This window comes from Amia ocellicauda, chromosome 11 (assembly GCF_036373705.1).
Source record: "Amia ocellicauda isolate fAmiCal2 chromosome 11, fAmiCal2.hap1, whole genome shotgun sequence".
In the NCBI taxonomy this organism is placed as follows: domain Eukaryota; kingdom Metazoa; phylum Chordata; class Actinopteri; order Amiiformes; family Amiidae; genus Amia; species Amia ocellicauda.
In genome coordinates this window covers 16249317-16271578 of record NC_089860.1, presented here as the reverse complement: position 1 = coordinate 16271578, position 22262 = coordinate 16249317, and the positions used below count along the sequence as shown (strand labels likewise).

Sequence of the window (22262 nt, the reverse complement as noted above, 5' to 3'; positions counted from 1 at the left end):
TTGTTTACCTGTGGCAAATAAGTAATTCAATATAAGGTATAGTATCACATCCACATACCACCACATACCACCATACCACTGTATGAAGATTTGAATGAAAAACTTTCATTTGTGTAATTTAAGCCCTCAATGATTATTATTTCACATTTTCAAATACAGGTTGCCATTTTCCCCATATCATTTACTGCCGCTAATAGGATAAATGGATAGTACTACATTCATACTTAATATATCACAGAAATGCTTAGACTGATTTAATAAATCATTCCAAATCAGTCCTTTTCACAACTGGATTATTTTACTTGAATATTCAGTTATATAAAGTCTGTCAAAATGCTATAACAGTGTTGAAAACCTAGAGACAAAACACAAAACAAAACATGAAACAGGGCTTGTTTGAGCGGAGCAGCCTCGCCCAATGACACACACTGTTACAACACAGCTGGTATTAGCAGAGTATATGTCATGTACTGTATTGTATTTAGCTAATAATTAAAGTGACTCAACCAAGTCCCAAGTGAAACCATAGACTTCAATATTAACTTGCCTGAAACTAAATTCTGTGAAAGCTCCAGGTAATAAAACCTTTATATATCAGTCCAATATCTCTCTCTCATATATATATACAGTGGGGGAAAAAAGTATTTGATCCCCTGCTGATTTTGTACGTTTGCCCACTGACAAAGAAATGATCAGTCTATAATTTTAATGGTAGGTGTATTTTAACAGTGAGAGACAGAATAACAACAAAAAAATCCAGAAAAATGCATTTCAAAAAAGTTATACATTGATTTGCACGTTAATGAAGGAAATAAGTATTTGACCCTTCGACTTAGTACTTGGTGGCAAAACCCTTGTTGGCAATCACAGAGGTCAGACGTTTCTTGTAGTTGGCCACCAGGTTTGCACACATCTCAGGAGGGATTTTGTCCCACTCCTCTTTGCAGATCCTCTCCAAGTCATTAAGGTTTCGATGCTGACGTTTTGGCAACTCGAACCTTCAGCTCCCTCCACAGATTTTCTATGGGATTAAGGTCTGGAGACTGGCTAGGCCACTCCAGGACCTTAATGTGCTTCTTCTTGAGCCACTCCTTTGTTGCCTTGGCTGTGTGTTTTGGGTCATTGTCATGCTGGAATACCCATCCACGACCCATTTTCAATGCCCTGGCTGAGGGAAGGAGGTTCTCACCCAAGATTTGACGGTACATGACCACGTCCATCGTCCCTTTGATGCGGTGCAGTTGTCCTGTCCCCTTAGCAGAAAAACACCCCCAAAGCATAATGTTTCCACCTCCATGTTTGACGGTGGGGATGGTGTTCTTGGGGTCATTCCTCCTCCTCCAAACACGGCGAGTTGAGTTGATGCCAAAGAGCTTGATTTTGGTCTCATCTGACCACAACACTTTCACCCAGTTCTCCTCTGAATCATTCAGATGTTCATTGGCAAACTTCAGACGGGCCTGTACATGTGCTTTCTTGAGCAGGGGGACCTTGCGGGCGCTGCAGGATTTCAGTCCTTCACGGCGTAGTGTGTTACCAATTATTTTCTTGGTGACTATGGTCCCAGCTGCCTAGAGATCATTAACAAGATCCTCCCGTGTAGTTCTGGGCTGATTCCTCACCGTTCTCATGATCATTGAAACTCCACGAGGTGAGATCTTGCATGGAGCCCCAGACCGTGGGAGACTGACAGTTATTTTGTGTTTCTTCCATTTGCGAATAATCGCACCAACTGTTGTCACCTTCTCACCAAGCTGCTTGGCGACGGTCTTGTAGCCCATTCCAGCCTTGTGTAGGTCTATAATCTTGTCCCTGACATCCTTGGACAGCTCTTTGGTCTTGGCCATGGTGGAGAGTTTGGAATCTGATTGATTGATTGCTTCTGTGGACAGGTGTCTTTTATACAGGTAACGAGCTGAGATTAGGAGCACTCCCTTTAAGAGAGTGCTCCTAATCTCAGCTCGTTACCTGTATAAAAGACACCTGGGAGCCAGAAATCTTGCTGATTGATAGGGGATCAAATACTTATTTCCCTCATTAACATGCAAATCAATTTATAACTTTTTTGAAATGCGTTTTTCTGGATTTTTTTGTTGTTATTCTGTCTCTCACTGTTAAAATACACCTACCATTACAATTATAGACTGATAATTTCTTTGTCAGTGAGCAAACGTACAAAATCAGCAGGGGATCAAATACTTTTTTCCCTCACTGTATATATATATATATATATATATATATATATATATATATATATATATATATATATATATATATAGGCTATTCGTTTAAGTAATATAAAAAGAGAAATGTCGTAATTTTACAAATATATTTTTTAAATGTAGACAAAGCCCAAGGGTGGACACTGAATATTAGAAATAAGTAACATCTGAATTGTGAATGCATTTATTTACACACAAAAAATCATATAAATTCAAAAGTTCTTCAAATACTTTACTAGGAAAGCAAATATGAAAACTGAACAAAAACCTAGCATAATTGCTACATGTAAATTAGCAAACACTGAAGGAACTCTGCAGTCAGACAAGGTCAAAGCCACAGATGTGAAGTTTGAAGCTGTGAAAGACATTTATACTCCTTCCTCATTATAAATGAATCAGGAATACCTGCTTTACCTTTCTGAATCATCAGATAATAAATTAATATGTTTTTCATATGATATTCTCAATATACAAATAGTTATAACTGCTTTAGACAGGTAAATAACTAAAGCAAGTTGAATAACACAACCTCCCTGCCTCTCTACTCTTCTCTCTGAGACCTATTAGCATTGTAAAACTCACAAAACTGGACAAATGGAAAACAGGAAACAAGATGTTAACGCTGTGCTTCATAAGTCCATATAGTAACCAATTGTTCACAGTACAAAAAGACACGTTATTTGTGTCACTGTGAACAAACAAGAAAACACAAAATGCAAAACACAGTTAAGTGGTTTCTGCAATCATATACGTATGAAAATTAATGATTTCCTCAAGTTATACCAGTGAGTATTGTAGACAACAGAGATTCTAAAAATATAGGGGCAGATTTCTGCATTTTACATCAACCTTTTTTTTGCATTTCCAACATGCACTGGCTGTTGACTGAAGTTTACAATATGTGAAAAGAGCCTGCAGGGCACTGTGTATTATCAAGTTTTGTCTGTCTATATCTAGGGTTGTGTAGCTCTGGGTAGAGTGTTTACAGGGAAATGGATTTTCACCCTTGAATTTGTAAACATTTTCTAAACACACTTATTCTGAAAGTGGAAATAGAGATAATCACATCTTTCTATTCCCATCATGTCTCAGAAACTAAAGCTGAATCTTGTGTTGCAGTCACAGCATTACATATCACCATGGTCTTTTCCAATTAAATACTACAAAGAGACTGGACTGTGAGGGCCCTCCTCTTTCATGACCGGAGCTGCCGTCACCACAAAAAATAATTACACCCCCAACATGTATGGTCATTAAAAGAAAAAAACAAGACAAGTCATTATACTGGGCTTATCTGAGGCTTATAAATCCATTTCAGTTTCACTAGGGGAGCTTAATGCAAAACCAAAGTGTTATTAATTGAGCTATAAGTATACCAATGGCCGCTCTTTGGAAAGCATTGAAATGTAACTTTTCAGAAGGCAGCAGAAAAGGCATTTCCCATAATGACATTTTTTAACAACGGGCACTTGAACAAAACAAAACAAAAGAACCGAACAACAAAACAATACAAAATGGTTTTAAAGCCCGAGCACTTATCAAAATGACATTTACACAGTATCACTGAGTCAGTGATTAAATGGCTCGGGAGACAGCCATGCACCAGTCAGCAGGAAACACTTTGCTTCAGCGGGCAAAACACGATTTCCTTTTTAAACAGCCCTGTCAATAGTCAGCCCGCTCCAAATGAAACTGCAACCATAGTTTGTTTTATCCTGCTCCTCTTTGATGTTTTGCTCTCTGAGGATATTCGATAGAGGAAGGGATGGATTTAGAAATAAATAAATAAATAAAGACACTGCTGACACAGCGTGATGTAACCTCAGCAATGTATGGGACATGCCTTACCATGTCCTTCACTTCAGGTAAGAGACTCCTGTGTCAAGTCAGGTTGGCTAGACAACAGAATCCAGCAGAGACCGACTCAACTTTGTCAGCCATTGCCTGGTCTCTGGCAACAAGTATCAGATGCTGTCAGATGAATAACCCCCACCCGGAACAAGAAAAAACAAGACCACAACAAAAACAAACCATACATCGGCTAAGCTGACACCTTGCATTCCCCCGCTAAAGGCCACAGATTTGGCATAACCAGTTCCAAGAGCAGAAATGAGCTTACTGTTTACACTGCCAGTGCCAGATAACACCTTAAATGTCTTTAAAACATGGTTTCTGTCACCTTGCATTCATTTCCCCTTGACCATAACTTAACAGTTCCAGGCTCTGTGAAGGTGTTAGACTACTGAGATCACACTGCGCATATAACTGTGCTAGATGGCTAAGTGGATAGAGAGAATAGAGAGATAAAAACAATAAGCCTGTATTGCTACTTCGGTTAGGGATCTTCTGCCTGTTCTGGATGGGTAATTATGTGTATCAATATATTACACATTATTAAACATTTTAATTGAAATTGGGCTTAAATCCCATTATACATTAAAATATATTTTGTCTGACTGCATGTTGAAAGTAATACAACATGATATTGGCTGTGTATTCCATTGCAGTTCATTCCTAAAGAAAGGAATGACAAGAGATTAATACGGTCCGCACAGTAACTGCAAAATGACACAATATATTACCTTTAGACTTTTCTATATTTAAATTGCCATAAATTGAATTGGGACAGCAAAGGCATATTTAATGACTTACTGCTTCCTATTTTTCATGTTACCAGCACCTACTTTATGGTTTCATTTTATTCTTTTAGTGTGAAAGACTTTGCCGCTTTTCTACAGTACACGTAATGCAGTCCTGAGAGCAGGGTGTGCTATACATCTATCTCTCTTGGATGCAGAGACAAAGATAAAAGGAATAAAAAGAAAGGTTGTGCAAATCCCAGGGAACAGAAAATACAGAAGAGGATGGCAATGAAAAAGCTCTGTTTTACTCAGCAGCGCTTCCTCACTTTAGACTGGCAGGCACCGTTCTCCTTTTGGGTTTCATCTTTCCGTCACACTACTGTTGACAGGTGGATGTTGGCAAATGCATGATGCGTCTCTCATTGTGATTGTGAGAAACTGTGCCAGAGAATCTAGTCATAAAGGAAATTACACTGTTTTAGAAACCAATTGACACGATTCCAGCTGCAAATATTATTAAGATTATAAGTCTTCTGTCACCACTAGTTTTGGACAACCAAACTTAAAATAACATTGCAGCCCATCATTATTTCATAACCTTAATAGTAATAGTAAAATAATACAAAAATAATAATAATAATAATAATAATAATAATGCTAATGAAGAGTTAGATATAGGTAAACATGGCTCAAATAGTTTTGCAAATTATGTTATAAAAATATAAAAAATAGGATTCAGAGTTACAAACAGCCTCATAAACTCAAAGTTTTTCATATTTATTTTAATATTATGTTGTACATTAACTATAAGTGTAGTATGGCACGTCTGCACAATTATAAGGTTTCCAGACAAGCTATTAGAACCATTATCTGTATTGCAGTGTAATTGTACACCGTCAATAGTCAGATGGCTCTAATCCAAAACCTCAGGGCTGCACAGCCCGACCTGGAACATGCCCTTGAGCCGCTTGTGAGATCTGTGCTGCAGTGGCCAACACTGCTATCTTCAAACGGACATTGAGTGAACCACGGGAGGTTAGAAGACAATAAATGTTCTTTTGCTTTATATAAAGTAAATGATCACATAAAAAACGACTTCTTGAATAGATCTGTCTTAACTCCAGAGTTAAGAACAGCCGAAAACAAGATCCTTCCATATTACTATATTACTAAGGAAGGTATCACTTGTGTGGTATTTAATTTAATTAGTAGAAAGTTACCCTGTAAGCTATTTCTACACCAGTTCCCTTATAAAACCCCATTCACACTGAAACAAACTGTCAATTTTCCGGCAAGGGTCCTAGTCTAATTGCCGGCAATTTGGCTGCAACAGGTCTGTGTGAATGGAGCAGGAAAATTATTGCTGGCAAATGATACACCACATCCTAGCGTTCACACTTGTATTGCGTCACGTGGTCAACACAGTGCGTCAGCTAAGTGACCTAACCAATCAGAATAATTTTAACAAGATTGAGCCACATGTGAACAAGAACTTGTGACCGTAACGAGAAACGGACTGGGTCGTTAGAAATGGAGTGTTATTGATGAACCAACAGGTTGGCGTATGTAATGCTAACTATTGTCACACATATGTCAGATGTTATATACCAATAAATCATGCAAAATATAATATCTATATATAGGTAAACGTGTTACCCCCTCACACTGGGTTCCTTTCAAACAAAATCGGTTTGGTTCATTGCTGTGAAACAATGTATCAGTGTGCTGGCTGTTCACATTTGTATTGTGTACAAACGTGCTCAGTTCCTAACTCGGGTTTTCTCAGGACTCAAAGCACTTGTGTTCATATTGCAATAATCAAGTGAGCTCAGTTCGTTATGTATTAATAAAACATTTGCATTTTACATGAATAGTACATAAGAAATTGCAGCATAACAAGTACAGTAGCACATACATATGACGGCAATAATGTCACTACATGCAGTATTCTAACACATTTGACAGTCTACTTCTGACACAACCGAATAATACACGGGTGCGTTCAGGAATGTGTGCAGATCTGACCGGCAAAGCCACAAATTTTCAGAATCTGTGACGATAGCCTGTATCATGAACGCATCCAATATTTAAACATACTGTATGCAGTTACTGAACAAAACAATATGTTGCTATACTTGTGAATATTATAATCAGTGCAAGTTGCACTGCCGAATGGTGATTGTTTTGCCTATATACAAATATACAATAACACAGTAGTGTGACGTCCCCTAAATATCCATCTACGAGTATGTTACGGATATTGCCAAACCAAACGTATAGTGCTACTTTACATAATACATTCAATGAAGGGTTTTTATAGCAATTCATTATTTCTGACACTTCTTTTCTTACACAACAAAAGTACAAATAAGTCGCAAAATTATTGAATGACTTGCTCATAACGCAGTATCTTTATATAAAATTGTATCCTCTGACGTATACATGTTAACTTTAATTTGCATTATATTTCATTTAGAAAAAAAATAGAAATACCTTTGTAACACCCTTGATGAATATAGCCCAATATCCAATTGTTGTCAGATTACTGATGTTACCATTAACAATAAGTAAATGAACAAATACATAAATGCACGTTATCTTAACTGATACTGTACAGTCAAAACTACACGTTATTGGGTGAAATGTGGGTTTCATTTTCTTTTTGAAAAATAATTGAGACCTCCCAGTGTCACATTCAAATTTTCAAAGCGTACCGAACTCGGTTATTTTGCCAAACGGACCAAGACCACCTCTTTCGGTGGTTTCAGTTAGTTTTGTTTTGGTTAATTTGCCAATCGAAATTTGTTGTTCAAACTCTTCTCCAAAAGAACTGAACCGCACTGAATACGAAACAAACCTCTAGTGTGAGTGAGCCTTTAGACTGCATTACAGTGACACTGATGGTAGTTTGTTTGGAGTTATTTCATTTGATTTTAATGCAATAAGTTGTTTTGAGCAATTCATTGCAGATCTTGAACAGAACATCGTGCATGTCTCCTATCTCGAATCCACAGGCTTCTGTAGCGTCTTGTTCCCATGTCTACAGTGCTCTTGCCGGCAGTCTCTGTGTCCTGTGTGAATGGATCCTTGCCGGCAATTTTCCGGCATTCAAAGCCAGTGTGAATGGAGTAAAACAGGAAAAAAGCAGGCAAACGTTGCCTGCTATTTTCCGGCACTTCAGTGTGAATGGGGATTAACAAAGAGATCTATCTCCAGTGCTTTAAAGCTGTAATTCTGTTGCCATTGTATAATTTATTTCAAACTATGAACAGATATGCCAAAAACAACAAAAAACAAAACACAACTGGAGCTTAGGTCTAACAAACAACAGACAGCTCCCCCCTCTACCTACAAGGGACTTGTGATTGACATCCCTGGTATAGCAATGTATGTCACAGTTTATTCAGTACTAAAACTAGTCAGGTGGAAAAGGTTCTGTAAGTTATTTTACCTTCGTGGGCCATGGTAACAGCTTCTTCCTTGGACGAGTTGTTGTAGATGACGACGGCAGTGGCATTGAAGGAGATCGCTCTCAAGATCTTCTCTTTGAAGGTGCAGTTGCCTCTCTGGAGAAGCGCTATCCAGTGCGTCACCTTGGGAGGGACGATGAAATGAGTCTGAGGATCGCAGCCCTGTCTGTCAGGCACTAAAACCAAACAAAAATCAAAAATTAAATCAGTGAGGTAGCATAATAGGATAGAAACCCTTGCCTACAGAAGATATGGGAGGTACAGTGCCATTAAATGCTTTCTTATTGCAATGTTTTTCAATGAGACAGCTAAAACATTTACTACCTTGACCCCCAAAAGGAAAACAATATAATAAATAAATGTGTGTATTGTTTCTAACACATTTGGTCAATTTCCCTACATGACACTAGTCTGTTTTCACATTTTACTGCTGAAGCCTCATTGTGAATGCAATAAATATGGAGAAAAACAATCATTATAAAAAAATATTGATCCATTATGAAAATTGAGAGGACAAAAACAGATCTGGACTTTAAGTTGCTTATTTATACTGCAACATTGTACACAAAACACTAAACGGTCCAGGGGCAAGCCTTAATTAGCTAACCAAATCAGTATCATCAACACACTAATGTACCTTTCTGTAATTGCAGTCCAACTCATTGAAATAATAATAATAATAATAATAATAATAATAATAATAAAAAACTAAGAAAAAAATAAGCACAGCTTGTGGCTTCGGAGATCACATACAGGGAAACATTTACTGAAACAAACTGCCTTGTATGCCACACAATCTTCCTGTTGGGACGAGGAATCTGTCACAAAATAGCCTGAGCGATTCACAGCTCCCAACTCGACAGGCATCATAACACACAGACTGCATGCTGGCACTGATGGGCTGGTTTGTAAGACATGCAACTGGACGCAATGCTCCGCAGTGAGAGGAATTCAAATGGAGAGCCACTGAATGAGGTAGCTTGAGGACTGTAGTCTACAAAATAGCAATGGAGGCTGCTAAATCACATTTCAGGAGCTACTGCAGTGCAAGTGGCTTTGCAGCGCTTCCAGATGGCTCAATACCAGACAGAGGGGGAGTGCAACACTAAACACACATTTCCTGCCAGCAAAAACATACTATTTTATTACTAAAATAATGTGTTTAATAATAAAAATAAGTGAATAAATCAACTAATATAATTATAATTATTAGCTGCAAATGCATTTCGGAAACCATGATTCCTTTGTATATCAAAATGCTTTATAGATCAGCAAACACGTGTGACTTTATAGTTTACATTTTTTCTTATTAAATGTTTTTACTCTCCATAATGCACCGTACAACATACTGCAGCAGTCATTTAGCAAAGGTTGCACATTCACTGTTATCAGATACAATCTTCACTAAAGGTCACTCGAACTCTCTGCTCCGAAATCCCATTGTGCCTTCCACTCAAGAAAATTAAATCCCATCTGAGTCTTCTTCGCTGTTCCCTGGAGTCTGCAGAGGTACACAACTACAATTAAAAGACGAGAGCCAGACAGCCTGAGACCCCTGTAGTTGTAGCTTGTATGTCGAAAGGGTTTGCTCACGTTGAACATGGGATTAACTCCAGACTTTGAGAGGTCAGCAAAAGGCAAGAAGAGGTCAATCATTTTAATGATCAGGCCTCCCTATGTTTAAAGTATGTCAATAAATGGAATGGCAGCTTATAACGTGTGCAGGTGGTTTAAACACATATTACTCCGATTATAATGTCCTAGGGGCCTATACCACAGAACCCCAAAAAGAATCACAAGACAATTTCAGTCATTAATGGTTTCATTTTCTATTCTGTGTCATAATGCTTTAAAATGAATTTTTTATTCTCAAGAGCACTTGCTTGAAAGTGACAGGCTTTTGTGTTTGTAACATCACAGAGAGCATTTTTAAGTGGTTCAGAGGTTATCTAGATATTTTAGAGTTTATAGGCCATGCCATTTCCACATTTGTGGCTTTCCAACACCAGTACGATCAATTAAATTGCTGTGATTAGCCATTTCAAAGAGTAGTGTGTGGTCTGGAGAATTCCATGTTTCAAATCATGCCCTTTACCCTGGCTGCTTGATTGAAATAAAATAACCCTCTACATGAGGGTTTTCACAAGCTTCCTAGCTAGAAGGCCTGTGTCAGTTTAGTTCTGACTTCATGTGATTGTGTGGCTCCTAAACCTGCAGTACAGTCACTGTATTATACTTCATAGACACTCACTTATTGTACATCACCAAATAAAAAACACCTGCTTTATAAAAAAAAAAAAAGTGGCAAGTACTCTATTCAATATTATAGTTGTCTTTTGTAAATGGAATATGGTTTGATGGTGAAAACCTATTAAGCTACATTACTGATACAACAATATTATATTCTCTACTAATTCGAGGGAACATAATTCTTTTGGCTTAAGATTTGCTATCGGATCATTAAAACACAATTTTTCACAAATTCAAATGCCCGCACCAGACCAGATCATATTGAAAAGATAAAGAGAGAAGTAAAACTTGCTAACTATTTCAAAAAAACATTTTTTTTTATACACAAACAAGTCAATCTAAGTAGAACTAAAGCAAGAACAATCAACCAAACCAAACCAAACTCAATGTGCCAGAGGACAGAAAAGGGTTAGATCACTCAATTAGATTTGCTTCTTTCTGTACAGGTCAGCCAAACAAGATGCATGATGGCAATACTACACTCAGTTTATAAGCCTCCAGCTGCAAATGATTGGTATACTGTACAAAATTAGGCAGATTGTTTCTCACAGTAAGAGTCCTGAAAACAAACGCACAAAGAATGATTGTTTCCATAACTGTTATTGTAAACACATAACAGGGTGTCCAGTATAAGGAAGTCAGATTTTTAACAATAGTATGTATTATCAAAATACGAAAGTTCAAAGATGTTCTTTCAAACACTCACAAATTCTTCATGTAACATGAAACTGGAAAACCATTGTTGCTGATGGAATTGCTTTTATTTTAGGTCCCTGTTATGGAAATGATGGGATTTGACTAAGTTGTCAGTTTGAAAAGAAAGAAGTCAGAGTCAGAGCAAAGGGCAGTCTTATTTATTTTTATTTTTTCTAAAGGCATGCCTTATGTCGCTGCATTAACAATATACAATGGGGTCACGTACCACCCTACCCCATCACAGTTTTGGCAGTGGAGACAGATTCAGTTGTCACAGTGGGCTCTGGTCACAAATATACTCTGTGCAAGTCCATCAACTTTATCATTCAGGGGCAGCAGATCAAAGCTCAGACAGGGAATTCAACACAAGGAGGTTGAAGTACTGGAGAGCACGTACACAATGAGCCCAAGCAAACAAAAGCCTTAAAGCAAACTGCATTGTGACTTCCCAAATTACAGGGTCAATTTTTTTCCCACCACCCTTTTTGTAACTTGAAACAGATGAACAATTGGGAACAAAACTATCTAAATAAAAGCTATAGGCTAGCACTTGAAAAAATTACAAATTTATAATAAATCACAACCAAGTTTTAAGACATTTAAAAGCCATTTCTGCACTTGTGTCATTTACTAATAAAAATAAATTAATTAAATGTATAACAAATGTGAAGCACTCCATCAATGCAAGAATGGTTTAATTTCAAGCACGTGCACAGCAGAAGGTCAGAATAATTGATTCTCTTAAGTAGAAAGCAGCACAGTGTTACTTTTTGCCCACATTTGTCTTCCGCTTAAAAAGAAACACATTCAGGGAAAGAAAAACTACATTGTAATTCAGCTGTTGTTCACCTCTGGACAAATGCTCTAACGGGTTCTGAATGGGTGCTAGGCGTGAAACATGTTTTAGCATCTAACTGGACTTGTGTCATTTACTAATAAGAATAAATAAATGTTTATTTGTATAACTCAATCATTTCTCAATTTCATTTCCCATTAAAACAAATGAGAAGAAATGAAGGAGGGTAAGAATAATATATCATTCACCAACACAGCATTGAACAAAATCATTATTTAACTTCTTAATATATCTAAATAAAGTAACAGATTATGTGTCTGTTATTTCACCCCCTGATCTGCCAAAATAACATAACTATTATACGCATCGCATCAGCCTGAGAAGAAATGGCTTCTGCTTTTATGTCGCGGTCAAGAACAGCTGGAGGCAAAAGACCAGGAAACAGGAGAAGACTGCATGACGACAGAGAACAAAGCTCTGTGCTGCGGGAGGGAGGAGGAGATGACAAGGAGAAGCTGCACTGTTCTGAGAACAAGCCATCAACAAATGCAACTTTATAGTAAGCAACATAATCACACCGTTAATATTGGGCTGTATGGAGTAAAGCACTGAAAAACTGCTGCTCTGAATTAATTTTATTTAAAATAAAAAAATATCTTTTAATGTCACCATGAAAGTTTGTCTTTTTTTCACCTTTATGCAGTAAGGCTTAGTGGCTCCCATCTATTTTCTGGAGCAAGCAGGTGATAATCCCTTTGTTTACCAACAAATATGAAGCACAACACACTTCATCTTGAATGCAAGAATGGTTTAATTTCAAGCATGCACACAGCAGAAGGTCAGAATAATTGATTCTCTTAAGTAGAAAGCAGCACAGTGTTACTTTTTGCCCACATGTTTGTCTTCCGCTTAAAAAGAAACACATTCATAGAAAGAAAAACTACATTGTAATGCAACTGTTGTTCACCTCTGGACAAATGCTCTTAAAGCTCTGCATGGGTGCTATGGGTGAAACATGTTTTAGCATCTAACTCTGACCTGATTTGACATTCAAACACAGCACAGTGTCTGGTAAGAGATGAGTGGTAAAAGCAGGCCGTAATGGCAGAGGACCATGTTACAAAATCAGTGAGTTTTAAGGCAGGATGGTGTGCTTGTGAACCATTAAAGAGTATGGTGCAGGCTGGCTGTGTGCCTGACTAGATGCAAATCACTGATTTCCAGCCTTCACAAAGACTACAATCTCTCTTTCTTAGGTCCAAATCACAAAATGGTTCTGTTTATCTTTACACATACAAAAAGCAAAGCGACAGTTTCTAAATCAATACTGTAGTATTCAAATTGATAATATTCTACTTTCCCTAGGTGATCAGGAAAAGAGCAAGCTGGAGGTTGGCTAATGATCCAAATAATAAAGGACTGACTCCAAACTGGCTGTTTGTGACTGTCTGTGCCAAACTATTGTTTTGAGTAGCTTAGCTATATTTTGCACTAATCTAGCCAAAACCCCACATTTAAAATTAGGCTCACACAAATCTACACCCAGTCTAGTTAAGCCAGAAGTCTACATTTACTGTGGATGCTACCCATAAACCTAGACCAAAATGTAACCCTAATTCGCTTAATTGAAGTGATAATAAATGTAGCTACATTACTAAAAATAATCCTCTCAGCCTAACCATAAGACTCCTTCCACTGTTTAACTAATACAAAATACCATTGCCAAATTTTCAAATTTTGAATCTCCATGTTAACATGAAATTATTTTTAAACATCCAAATATTCAGTTAATACAGTTATAATAATCAATTTGTCTAACACCTAACAAGCAGATTATTTATCCTGTACTGTGTTTCTGATGTTGGTTGAGAAGGCAAATGAAACCTAGTTCTCTGTCCAACCAAAAATCACCAATGAGCAATGACTCATATTTTCCAGCTCTCGGCAACTTAAAAGCCAGATGGCAACAGTTCTTCGTTTTCAAACTATCGTGATTTCCATGTTTATTGGCCCAGGCTTAATTATACATTATTTTATGCAGTCCATGCTAAAAACTGCAATGTTGTGCTCCAAAGCAAGAACACAACAATTAGTTCATTAGGAGCCCTGAGTAAAATTATATGAAAACATCACTCCTTTGTGATGGACAGATATACATGTAAGGCATTAGGTAACACAACAGTCAGACTATTTCAGGATTCAATAATCCTTCTGAGTGGAAGCAAAAGATAAAATAGTGCCGTTGAAATGGAAGGTAGATAATCCTGTTAATCATCCAAATGGCCAAATAGAAAGCCTGAAGTTGGGATTTAATTAAAATACGGTACAAGCATGAGAATTAATGATGCTTCGAGTTTCAGTGGCATGAACTGGCTTAAAAAATGTCGACTGATTAATCAATAGACGACTTCTGTAAAATATTTAATCACAGACGATTTGGGTTGGCAGGCGACCAAAAAGTTGAAATAGTATGAGTGCACCTTGTCACATGAATACAAAAAAATGAAGTAAGAAGTAAATAAAAAATATTTAGTATATGGATAATCTGCAGAGGTTCCTTTAAGAGTTTTAGAATATTCTATGGGCAGGAATGATTATCCACTCCCCTGCTTGTACTGAGTAAATATTCTCCCAGTCAAACTCGTATAACTAACAAAGCCTAGTGGGGCAACATGACTTCGGCTTTACTGCCTGTAAGAGAAAAAACAAAATATTTTAAAGCATTGCCTGTGTGGTACTTCTCATCATCCAAACATGACTTATTTTTATGCTTCAGGGAAAAATAAAACAAACAAACAAACAAAAACAAACAAGACCGGAAAAAAAGACAAATTCCTCTCAAGATGATCACTCAGGGATTCAGTGCCTGACAGGCGTCCCCGATGAATTCTCTTCTCCAACAACCTCCTGTTCCAAAGGCAGCGCCTGGCAAATGAGAGAAGGCATGTAGTGCCACAGCAGAAAGGCCTGAAATGCGTTGGGCAAATTGGAAATGTAAAACTGAAGCTTTATCAAAGAAACTGTAACAGAAGTGTAGCCCTCCCAGTAAACTTACAACTGCAGAAGCTATGGAAATCTCCAGAAGCACTTCAGACTGTTGCTCATCTACAGCACAATACATTCCTTATGTATATTTTGGCATAGGAAGACAGATGTATGTTTTTATTTTATATTTAGCTAACTTTCTATAAATATTATATATATATATATATATATCTTAAGCAAAATATTTATAAATATTATTTTATAAATATATCAATTACATTAGAATACCACCGATGTAATCTCTATCATTAGCAATACAAAAACTCTGCCATACTTTTTTCCAGATGATTCATAGAAGCCTGACTTCCGTTTAAATGTGGTTAACCATAAGACTGCAAAATGCAAAGGACGCAAAATACGTATTTTCCTTACTTCTTTTCTCATTTATAACACACCATCAAACATGATACATTCCAAATGTTTTCTTATCTTAATTCTCATCATAAACTTTGCTTGCTCTCTCCCAAGACCGTTAGAAGAAACCAGCTGAGGTGAAGACAAAAAATGTTTTTTAGGTTTTATCAACCATCTTTCAATCCTGGTTGATCTTAGAGCTAAAAAAGCAAACACATTCCAATATGATAAAGCCCCTATAATCATTAATTTAAACATCAAGTAAGGTTTTGTTGCACTACTGCCAGACCAATGTAGTGACCTGCCAATTGTGATTCCAATCTAATGGTACTGTCACAGACATCTTCTGTGAAAATGTCACGGAAAACTTATAACATCCAGATTGCACAAGAGTTTTTTTCTGGTTACAAATGACATTTGCCAAACACAGATTGTACACCCGGACTTTGTCTAGCCTCAGTATAAGCACATGGAATCGTACACATAGTCTGTGAGTCTGTGTAAACATGCAGGATGCCTTTGACATCAAGTGATAATCAAAGCTCTGGAGCAAAGCACTTTTAAAAAAGCATTTCTAAATTTCTTAGCCAATAATGCAGCATCTTCGACTGTCAACAATGCAATGGTCTCTGTTGAAAACCCACTTCAACTACAATTTAATACAGTATGAGATATACACTGGAGTAATTTAGGGCAGCCAATACTACAATACAAGTTGAAAATGCATGGCTTGCAAAGTAAGTGGCCCAGTGACCTTGCACTGATGTTCAAAGTGACTCTACGCATTTAAAACCATTTGGAAAATGATGTATTCTTTCAAGCTAATTTAAAATTCTATTTATACCTGGAGGTCAGAAATCCTCCAAGGCAAAGAACATCTATTGTGCCCCTGTATTTCATCCCATTTCAGTTTCAATATTGTATTATTAAATAATAATGTATGAAAAAAGGAAGATAGTCAATCCTGAAAGGTGTGTGTTGGCTGTATAGTGCAAATGGATTGGAAAACTATCGAAAGTATGTGGTGGAAAATCTAATTTTAAAGTTAGATCATACTTGTTCAGACCTTGTTTTTTTCTTCTTCTGTGCTTAAAAGTGGACAGCTGGCTGTACACTGTGAATGAAAGTTTGGAAGTTTGTGCTTTAAAAGTAGAGCTGTCTCTCAGTAGATGACCCTTACATTTTTAAGACAAACAACACTTCAAAATGCCCCATCTATATTCAGTTTTGGCAAAATTGCTTCTGAGCAGCCATTTTAAAGTCTGATTCATGCTCTAAATTGCTTCCCCCATTAACTATGTTTATCATTCTATCTGAAGTGGCTCTATATATTATACAACTGTATGGTCTTACAGAAGTGTTTTGTTTGTTGTTCATTCTGTTTAGACTTCCTGTTTAAAAGTGAAAGTACAAAGCAAACTAGTATGCAAATAAAATACTTCTAATTTAAAACATTATTGATACCTACATAAATAAAGGACATTGATTTCCCTTCTTGAATTCTAAACAACCAGTATGCTTTTCCGAAAATGAACCGTGCAACTTCACAATTTACTGTACCCTTCCCCTAAAAATACACTATTTTAATTCATTATTTAATACTTCTCTAGTATATTAAAGGAAAGGGTTCTACATTTTTCAACCGCCCGTCTAATGAAAGTAGATATGAAGTAGAGGAGACAATCCCTTTTTAAAGAGAACTGAACCTAGTGAGATAGCTCAGGGTTTCTAGTATGAAACAATAAGTCTAGAGGAAAGATATGGAAATCAAACATGTTTTTAAACTGACATCTCACACCAAGGCTTTAAATCTAAATATTACTTGGAGACAGACTGGCCCATTTCTCTCTAAACTGCTGTTGTATACGGCCCACATAGCTTACATGCTTTGCACTAATACATCTCAAAGAAAGACAAGAAAAGGCTGATGTTGCTATGCAACTACTGTCATGCATTTTACATTTTCTTCAGTTTTACAGCCCCTACAGATTGATTATTATGTAAATTATTTAAACCAGGTAAGGTGGCAGGACCATTACAACTGTACCTTCTCCACAGACTTTAAAACTATAAACACAAACATTTTTCAGAGAAGTCGTAAAATGACAGCTTAATTTAGGATTGTATTTTACTTAAAATAAGACATTGAAGCACCATGAAAGGGTAGAAAAAAGTAGGCTCATATTTCAACAGACACTGGGAATAGGACTTGCCAAGAAACCTATCTATACAATAGGTTTGTAGCAAAATATATGCTCACTGTACCATTTCAGTGAAACCTCTATGTTAAGTGAGGTGAAAGCCACCTGGTTCCCTTCTTGTTGCTAGTTTTTCCGTTACTGTTGCCACATTTGCTGTCAATATCGTAAGCCATTAATTACTGCCAGACATCTGCTTCTGACCACAATTGCGTGACTTCTGTGACAAAATCAATTAAAACATTCTTCTTCCCTGAGATGAACGGTATTCATTTTAAAGTTTTGTTGTTTTAATCTGTAGGTTAAACAAACAAATATGGATATAGTTTTCACTGTATATAAATTATAAAATTATTGTGTGGGATAACTGGAGCATTAAAGGCAAAATACATCTAGTGCAAAAATGCCTATTTTATGTTTTTATTTACAAAGAGGATAATATACAGACTGCAGGAATTGTGAAGTAAAGCACATGCAAGAGCATATTTCATATGTTGGAGCCCATAACATAAACAGGAATAACCTCTGCTGAATTCACTGGTCTATGTTAAGGTCTTATGTTAAAACATAAGTCATACTTATCTTTAGAGAAACTATTTTTAACACATTTCTGTGGCACTATATTTCACACTTACTGCCGAGACATATACATTTTACCGAACAAACTACATTTACTACATTAGAAAATATGGTTCCTACTATCTTCCATGATTCAGATTAAGGAAGACACTGATTAATATTAATAGCCTTCATTTTCTAAAGCATCCTGGGAAATAAAATATAATACAGACAAAAAAGAAAAACAGGGGACAGATCAAACAAATCCTGTTCACAAAAGCTTTTATGTAAATATGAGTCTGTAAATGCTCCACTTCCTGCAATTTGTATTATTAAACAATGTTGTACTCTATTTAAATCAATATTTAAAGTACAATGTCATATACTATGTGTGTCTTGGACCTTTCTGGAGAATTCTATCAATCAATACTTTTGGAGTAAAACCAATAAAAGAATGATAAAGGATGAACTTATTTTGAGTTTAAAACTTTGACAGTAGTTAGGCCCTGAGCGGTAATGTCAATGGAGTTTTTTAGGGTCATACTAGGCTATGTGTCCATACTTGAACATTACCCAACACCAAAAAAGAAAAAAGAAAAAACAGAAACTGTGGAGAAAAACATCTGGCAGACACGTTGCAAACTTACAAATTCAAAACAGGAAGTGCTTAACTTTGCCACAAATGCACTTGCCTGACAGTTTAAACTTGGAGGACTCAGGGCTCATTTTATTCAGACCCACCTGATAAAGAATGGATTTTTCATTGTACACTTGGTGGGCTTTTGTTAGCAATCTTCTGTGTAATTGTAGTTATATTAATGTATTTCTGTTGAAACTAACTCAATACTAGCGGTCCATTGATGACTGAGAATCTGAGTAGTATTATACCATGTAAGGCATCAGCAATTTAAATATTTGACAATTATGCAATGCCATTGCAATTTTCAAAGTAAAACGCATATAAATGTTTACTTGATGACAAACTTAAGCATAGTGGAAACAATAAAGTGAATACTTTGCTACATAACAGACATTAGCCTCCATTTTCACTTCAATGAGATCATGAATGCTATTGCCTACCAAATCACAAACAAGGCTAAGAAATGTTTTTTAAGTTGCCAGGCACACTTAATAAAACTGATCTGCCAAAATAAATTAATTAGTTTACAGTGTGGTTTGCTTTTTAGAATATTCAATACAATAGCTATCAAGGTTCATCTTTTGTGTGACTAAGCCTGATTTATATGGGAGTGATTGGACATAATAAAAAGTACGGAGCACCAGGTACACCACAAACTAATATTGTAGGTTAATACCTGCTCTTAAACAAACCTTTGAATTGTGGACTACAGTAATCCCCCTTAAATGGCTTTTCATTCTGTACCCAATATAGATATTTCTTGGAAAGGTATATTTCTTGCAAAAAATATTCAACTTTTTAAAAAAATGGCAAAGATGCCCTCACATTGATATTATGTATGTATTTGCACGGTTAATATGCCACTTGAGATTTTCAATGTTAATGTTAATGTAAACAGATGTGCAACAATAGTCCAGAAACTCTGCAATAGTAAAGAGATTTAGAAGAATCACATAAAATACATTCTCATTATGAACTCTGAATGAAGAGCCAGTTGCTCCTGTAGAAAATGGTGCTCTATTCACCCCACACATATTGTACTCTACAGTATCTGTATTATGTTTATCAGATTTCCTTTCATTATTTTTTATTGCTCCCTGAAGGAACATCATCGGAGAGCTTGAATGATAGAACATGAACATAACACCATGTGTAGATACAAGAAACTAATTGATAGACTGTGGTGTTGTTATGTAACAACGTCGTTTAATTTAGAAATGTCTGCATAAAAACAAAAGCACTACAATAAACAATACCCTCAAATACATTAAGTGCTCGATATGAGTGCTGTTATGACCATTCTGGGTTCATAGTGCTATTAGTATAAGAAACCGATTGTTGATTGATTTCTTTGGCTACTGCAGTGTGAGACAAAAGATTGCCGAGCATGACTTTTGAAGGGGTGGAGTGAAATTCTTGTGCATAAGACTAGCATGGCTCTTTCACAAGTCTGAGCATGAGCACTCTTTCATACAGGAAATTCTGTCTCAAAGAGTGGTTCAACAGCAAGATAATTGGGTGATAGCAAGCAAATTAAAACAGCAAGCATGTTTCAACATATTAAAGCTTGGGTTCTCATATTTGTCATTTTAATAATAATAATTAATAATAATAAAATAATAACATGCACAATGTAATTATGAAACAGTTTGTTATTAGAAGACAGTTTTTGAAATACACAGAAAATAAACAAAGGGTTTAGAAAATCATGATGGTGCGATTAAAGACCTATCAGCGGACAGTAAATCCAGGCTTGCCCTAATCTCCCTCCATAAGGGACCATTTGCAAGTTTATGTATTTAAATCAGGAAAAGGCCCTAAGACAGAGTTTTAATTTTTCAAGGATGCTTATTCTTTTTTCCATGTGAACCCCAAATTGAGATATCTAATTGTATAACCCTTTTGAAAACATGAACCCTAACATGACACCCAAATGAACAAAACGCTCCACCTTTTAGGCCAACTTCGAAGATTTTTCACCTCTTCACATAGTCTAGGATTCAGACCATTCTTATCCAGATTGCACAACTGGGGTCAATATCAATTCCGTGTTTGATTTAGTAATATTTGACTTTGTACAGTATATGAAGAATAGTCTCTTCAAATACTGTATAATATCAAGAATCTCGGTCATGGTCATTAGTCAAGGGTGGCAGCAAATCCGAATAGCATTATTGTGCCATTAACACTGCTTATTTCTTATGCCTTCTTTTGCTGTGGTACGCACTGCAATCTAGACACTCTAGACAATCTAGACATAGAATCAAGCCTTTGTTGTCAATGTCTTTTTTGCCTAATTAGGCATCATATGTAATTGCCCGATTTCAGTCAATGAGGCTATTACAGTGTTAGGCTTTACAACACCCAGAGATCAAACCTTTTATATTTGATTTGGCAGATGCAAAGGGCCATGATAGGGCAAGGTGAAGGATTGTCAATGTTTAGGGGAAAAGTTACAATCAGAAAGAGGGATATTAAAAAAAACATAGCCAATACAATTGACTTTGGTGAAATAAAAATATTTGACATTAACAAGATGTTATCCAACCTAAAGCAATCTTTAGGACGAAAAGCCCTTGTCCGTTGCTCCATCACATTATTACAGCAACCATTCCTGGGAAAAGACGGAAGATCTAAACTGAGAGAATAACTACAGGTCTTGGATGTTACCACAGCAAGGCAAGGGAGTCCGATTCTTCATATTTCAGCAGGAAAACAAACACGAATTTCGAACTACATCCCAGTGATGTTAAAGGTCAACCCCTATGAGTAAGGCAGCAGAACGATGGCCTATCATATCACTCAGTACGAAGCAGAAAAGAATGACCTATATTGAACTTGTAGTTTCTGCCAACACTGTCTTATATAAGAATGTGTTTTTTTTGTGTCATATTTTCACTTTACTCCAGATGAGACATGTAGAGTACTTCCTAGCCTTGCACCACAAGGTCCTCGTCATAAAAACAACATTGAAAATAAGGATTTTAGAGTAGGCTGACAATTTACATGACTAAAACTCACAATAGTCGAGAACCACTTTAAACAGACTGGCTCCCAAAACCACCACTATTCCTTTACATTCACAACATATACAGTATGTATTTTAATTTTGTGATAACACATTGGGAGTTGTTTTGTCTAACTGGAACAATGGTTGCAAAGGAATGATAAGAAAATAAACAGGAGTATAGAAATATTAGCGAGCAATAAATGAGATGTCCTCATATGAACAGACGTCTAGCCTATTGAAATGTATGTATATGCATATACACACTGACTATGGGATAAATAAACACATGATGTACAGAAGAACTAGATGTTGATGCTTTATTTGTCTTTGTCCTCACCTACTTTCACAAAGGAGATCATCTCCTCTGTAGTGATATTGTAAAGAAACTGACTAAGAAAGCCATCTCACCTAGTAGCAGTCCGATATATTCTTCTACATAAA

The 22262-nt window shown here is 36.4% G+C and overlaps 1 protein-coding gene across 6 annotated transcripts in view; it reads right to left on the bottom strand.

The window, feature by feature from the left end:
* The window catches only part of rnf130 (ring finger protein 130), a 59478-nt gene that overhangs the window by 35334 nt on the left and 1882 nt on the right, over nt 1–22262 (bottom strand). For all 6 annotated transcript variants that reach the window (XM_066716681.1, XM_066716682.1, XM_066716677.1 and 3 more), the window contains one exon: nt 8256–8450. In XM_066716681.1, the coding sequence (XP_066572778.1) occupies nt 8256–8450 (195 nt within the window). The remainder of the gene's footprint in view (nt 1–8255; nt 8451–22262) is intronic.